Source organism: Cebus imitator, unplaced genomic scaffold (assembly GCF_001604975.1).
Source record: "Cebus imitator isolate Cc_AM_T3 unplaced genomic scaffold, Cebus_imitator-1.0 Scaffold318, whole genome shotgun sequence".
NCBI lineage: Eukaryota > Metazoa > Chordata > Mammalia > Primates > Cebidae > Cebus > Cebus imitator.
Window position 1 is genome coordinate 2208025 of NW_016107633.1, and position 5939 is coordinate 2213963.

The following is a 5939-nucleotide window of genomic DNA, read 5'->3' on the forward strand; positions in this document are numbered from 1 at the left end:
CGGGGTTTCACCATGTTGACCAGGATGGTCTCGATCTCTTGACCTCGTGATCCACCCGCCTCGGCCTCCCAAAGTGCTGGGATTACAGGCTTCAGCCACCGCGCCCAGCCCTTCCTGATGCTTTTTAAGTCACCTTTAGCCATTTCACATCTCCTTGAGAACAGTGAGCCGCTTGATATATTTTTGACAGGTTGGACAGGCAGTTTGTTCCTGGGAGATAAAAAAGCCCGAGGTTAGCTGTGCGCGGTGGCTCATGCCTGAAGTCCCAGCACTTTGGGAGGCTGAGGTGGGAGGCCATCATTTGAGGACAGGAGTTCAAGACTGGCCTGGACACCATAGTGAGACCCCGTCTCTATCTAAAAAAAAAAGTATGGGTCCATTTACTTTTTCTTTCTTCAAATGATGAGTAGCTTGGGAGATCTGTCTGCTCCTCCGGAGCCAGGTCACCTTGGAATTGTGTCCACAGAGGCAGGTGGACCTAGCACCCTTAGCTCTTACTGTGAAGTGCCCCTTCTCAAGGGTGTCTTGCTATTCCCTGCCACCACCTCCTTGTCAGCCCCAGGGACAGACTTTCCATTGCCTGCAGTGCAGCCCAGCTAAGCCAGGCTAATCACAAAAGGAGGATTTTACTGAAGAATCAGGAGAGTTGAAGGGCAGCCCACCCAGACAGCTCCAGTCACAGTTTACCACATAGCACTTGCTTCAGGCCAGGTGCGGCGGCTCATGCCTGTAATCCCAGCCCTTTGGGAGGCCGAGGCAGGAGGACTGCTTGAGGCCAGAAGTTTAAGACCAGCCTGTTCAACATAGCAAGACCCTATCTCTACAAAAAATTTAAAAATTAGCTGGACATGGTGGTCCTAGCTACTTGGGAGGCTGAGGTGGAGGATTGGTTGAGTCCAGGAGGTAGAGGCTGCTGTGAGCCATGATTACATCATTGCACTCCAGCCTGGGTGACAGAGTGAGACCGTGTGTTAAAAAAAAAAAGACCTGCTTCACTGTTCTTTTTCTTCCTCTTAGGCAACCCCTGTCCCTACCCCCAGGTTCCTGCCAGTGGAAATGTCTCCTCATCAGCGGCAGGTCCCATTCCTGGCCCATGGGCCTCTCTAAAGGACAACTCTGTGGCCCTGCCATGTTGGGATGAAACAAAATCAGTTTGCTGATTTTGTCAGTTGCTCCTGTATAGCTAATATGAATGGTTACCTATATATGAGCTACTCTGGGACAGTAGAGGGGAGTCCATCAGTAAATTAAGTTTACAGTGGACTTACGTAATTGGTGAACATTGCAGGCTTTGATGAGAGTCCTCCCAGGGTAGGTCAGCAGTTCTCGTCCTGCATAAAAATTACTAACATGGGCCAGGTGCTGTGCTCATGCCTGTAATCCCAGCACTTTGGGAGGCTGAGGCAGGAGGATCGCATGGGCCCAGGAATTTGAGACCGACCTGGGCAACGTAAGGAGACGTTGTCTCTACAAAAAAATATAAATAAATTAGCTGGCTGTGGTGTTGCACGCCTGCGGTCCCAGCTACTCTGGAGGCTGAGGTGGGAGGATCGCTTGCACCTGGGAAGTCAAGGCTGCAGTGAGCTGTGATCACACCACTGCGCTCCAGCTTATCTCGAAGGGATGGGAGGAAACTAGTAACATGTTGTCAGTACCAGGGTGGAGTGGTATCGGGTGGTCCCTGGCAGGGATGAGGAAGGGAAGCCGTCTTGGCAACATGGCTGGTATGTGGAGCTCTCAGTGGCCTTAGCATAACTTGCATGGTGTTGCCTTTCCCCCCTAAGCTTTTCCTGAGGGCCTGGAAGTGTCATCCAGCCCCACCTGATGTAGCCCTTTTGTGTGTCACTAAGGAAAGCAGCTGAAGTGCCCATGGAGGGAACTCCCAGTGGGGAAGGTGTGAAAGATGTTGGAACTTGTTAGGGGACATGCTATATATATAGGTTACCTTTCTCACTTCTTCGGTCCTTTGTCTTTTATAACAAAAAGGTGCCATTGTTAGATGGGGTGGACAGTGAAGATGATGAAAGTATTTCTGATCAAGATGGGTTTCCAGGCTCACCTCCTGCACCACAGCTGACACAACAAAAAGGTAAAAAAAAGAAAAAGCCACAATTTTTATAAAATATAAGAACATTTTTTCCTAATGAATATTGCTTATTTTTAGAAAAACGTACCCATTGCCCCTTCATGCTTTAGCTCTCTGATTTCAACTAGGAATATACTTGAAATTTATTTTTTATTGAAAATGAGGGTACGGGTATGGTGGCTCACGCCCGTAATCCCAGCACTTTGGGAGGCTTAGGTGGGCGGATCACGAGGTCAAGAGATTGAGACCATGGTGCAACCCCGTCTCTACTAAAAAATACAAAAATTAGCAGGGTGTGGTGGTGCACGCATGTGGGCCCAGCTACTCAGGAGGCTGAGGCAGGAGAATTGATTGAACCTGGGAGGCCGAGATCACGCCACTGCACTCCAGCCTGGCACCTGATGACAGAGCAAGACTCTGTCTCAAAAAAGAAAGTAGCCTGGGCAACACAGGGAGACCTTGTCTTAACAAAAAGTAAAAATAAAAACAGCCAGGCAAGGTGGTACACGCCTGTAGTCCCAGCTACTTAGGAGGGTTAGGTGGGATGATCACTTAAACCCAGAATGGAGCTGTGATTGCACCATTGCACTCCAGCCTGGGTGATAGAATGAGACCTTGTCTCAAGAAAACAAGGCTGGGTGTGGTGGCTCACACTTATAATCCCAGCACTTTGGGAGTCCAAGGTGGGTAGATCTCTTGAGTTTAGTTAGGAGTTTGGGGCCAGCTTGGGCAACATAGTGAGACTGTATCTCTGCAAAAAATGGACATCCCATCTCTACCAGAATACAAAAAAGTAGCCAGACATGGTGGCGTGTGCCTGTGGTCCTAGGTACTCAGGAGGCTGAGGTGGAAAGATTGCTTGGGTCCTTGAGGCAGAGGCTGCAGTGAGCTGAGATCAGTGCCATTGTACTCCAGCCTTAGTGACAGAGTGAAACCCCATCTCAAAAAGAAAAGAAAACAAGTTATTTCACAGTCGATTGCTCCTGGATACTAGGTTGTTTTTAAAGTACAAGGTACTGGGTTTTGTTGTCGTTGTTGTTGTTTTTTTTTTTTTTTTTTTTTTTTTTTTTTTTTTTTTTTTTTTTGCCGTGTTAGCCAGGCTGGTCTTGAACTCCTGGGCTTAAGCAGTAGAGATAGGGTTAGAGATAGGGTCTCCCTAGTCCCAGTGCTTGGGGAAAGACCTGGCCCACAGTGGCCCATCAGGAAAAGTCTGTGGGGTGAATGAGTGCCTGGATATGTATCATTTGATTTATCACATGAGAGAGTTCAACATGTTACAGCAAAAGGTAGGGAAACGTTTTCAGTTTCCACGTTTTAGAAGTGATGAGAGCCAGGCATCAAGTGGACAGCCAACAACTGCTTTATCAGCAGCTCCAGAGTTGCTCGGGCTCAGGGAAACGTTTATGTAAATCATTTCTCAAGGAAAACAGAATGCCAGTCTCAGAATCCTGGGGCCAGAAAACACCTGCTGGTCAGCTGGCATAATTTTTAAATAGTAGAGTTATGTAAAAAGTGCATCCCTTTTAAAATTAAAAAAGTAATACTATCTCATCGTAAAAAAAAATACATAAATATATAAAGTGCATTAGTCTGTTGTCAAGCTGCTGATAAAGATATACCCAAGACTTATAAAGAAAAAGAGGTTTAATGGATTCACAGTTCCACGTGGCTCGGGAGGCCTCACAATCATGGCAGAAGGTGAAAGACGTCTTTCATGGCGGCAGACGAGAGAATGAGGATCAAAAGAAAGGGGTTTCCCCTTATAAAACCATCAGATCTCGTGAGACTTATTCGCTACCATTAGAACAGTATGGGGGAAACCACCCCCATGATTCAGTTATCTCCCACCAGGTCCCTCCCACAATATGTAGAAATTATGGGAGCTACATTCAAGATGAGATGTGGGTGGGGACACAGCCAGACCACATCATAAAGCTAGACATACTTAATTGTGCTCCCATAGACAATGACTTAACAATTTAGAGTGTGTATGTATGTAAAGCACACACTGTTTTGTTACCTGTCTTTGATTTCACAACACATGCTAAATGTCTTCCTGTGTCCCCAAATTTGATTCTCTCCTCCCTTGTCTAACATCTGCACTATGTGGCCTGATGTAGCATACATTAGTCAGGGTCCAATCAGGAGTCAGAACACACACAGTGACTTGAAAAGGGAAAGTGTGCTATAAACAACTATTAATTATAGCAAGTTTGGGAGCTGGGCATGGTGGCTCACATCTGTAGTCCCAGCTGTGCAGGAGGCTGAGATGGGAGGGTCACTTGAGCCCAGGAAGGAGGTCAAGGCTGCAGTGAGCTGTGATAGTGCCACTGCACTCCAGCCTAGGTGACAGAGTAAGACCCTGTCTCTAAAAAAAACAGTAATAACAGAATTGCCTACTAAGGAGCAAAGAGAATACTCAAGAATTCAAGAGTAACAGCTCAAGGGAGCAGACACTGTCCCTAGGGCTGACGCAAAGTCAGCCTTCAGGAGGAAGCAGCTCTGGAGGAGCCTCACCCAGAACCAAGATCCACACCTTCCTGGAGGGGATGTAGCTGTGGCCTGCCAGGTAGCTGAGAAGTTTGCTGACGTGCAGCCCTAATGAAACTCACTGGGATAGGGGGCCAGGAGAAGCCACCATGGCAGATACCGCATGTTGCTGCCTGCCCCCCCCCCCCAAAAAAAAAAAAAATTAAAAGGAAAGAGAAAGAAAGGATCTGGGCATGTAATCCCACTTTTAATCCCAGCTACTTGGGAGGCCAAGGCGGGAAGATTACTTGAGCCCAGGAGTTTGAATCCAGCCTGGGGAATAGAGTGAGACCCTCAGACTCTAAAAAATAGAAATTAAGAAAAGAAATTAATGCAAAGAAGGAAGAGTCAGAGGAAGCTCGAATCAGAAAGTAAAGCCCCAGCTCCTCGAGCGTCTCTCCAGCGCCCTGCAGAGGAAGCCTGCCATGGTGCCGACTGGCTGGGTGGAAGTGTTGCAGTAACATGAGCTGGCCGGGAAGGCGGATTTGGAGGTGAGAGGCAGTGGCCACCTGCACACTTGGTAACATGCACTGGGCACAGGTGGTGGTTGGGAGGGATTGCAGCTCCTGCAGTGATGCCTGCTTTGTGGTAGGCATTAAAAGCCCCTGCATGCTTCTGAAAAACCCCAAACCCCAAACTCGAATTCCAGCACTGCACTCCAGCCTGGGTTACAGGACTCTTTTTCTGAAAAGTTGATGACTAAGATGAAATAGCATGATTTCCTTTGGAAAATACACGAATTGCCCTTCAAAACCTTTATATTGTGATCATTTTTAATGTGCACAAAAGTAGAGAGACTAGTAAAATGAACTCCCAACCTGTGTATCTCCCTGCTTCTATAGCTGTCTACATTTTTTTTGGAGGGCGGGGGGGGGCAGGGTCATTCTTTGTCATCCAGGCTTGAAAGTGCGCTGGTGTGATCTTGGCTCACTGCAACCTCAGCCGCCCAGGCTCAAGTGATTCTGCTGCCTCCCAGGTAGCTGGGACTACAGGTGTGCTCCATCACACCTGGCTAATTTTTGTATTTTTGGTAGAGCTGGGGTCTTGCTGTGTTGCCCAGCCTGGGCTCAAACTCCTGGGCTCAACCCATCTGCCTGCCTTAGCCTCCCAAAGTGCTTGGGTTTATAGGCCATGTGCCAGTGTGCCCAGCCAACTGTCAACATTTTGCCATTCTATTTCGTGCAGCCCCCTGCTCCCCCAGATTTATTTTGTGAAGAATTTAAGGGAGACATAGGAGACTCCATTAAATATGAAAGCAGTCAGGTCTGAGGTAGCATTATGGGATACCAAATCAAGACTATTGTTTTTTGTTTTTTGTTTTTTT

At 47.6% G+C, this 5939-nt stretch overlaps 1 protein-coding gene across 3 annotated transcripts in view; it reads left to right on the forward strand.

The window, feature by feature from the left end:
- The window catches only part of CEP89 (centrosomal protein 89), a 71047-nt gene that overhangs the window by 17960 nt on the left and 47148 nt on the right, over window positions 1-5939 (forward strand). For all 3 annotated transcript variants that reach the window (XM_017504252.2, XM_017504253.2, XM_017504255.2), the window contains one exon: window positions 1987-2089. In XM_017504252.2, the coding sequence (XP_017359741.1) occupies window positions 1987-2089 (103 nt within the window). The remainder of the gene's footprint in view (window positions 1-1986; window positions 2090-5939) is intronic.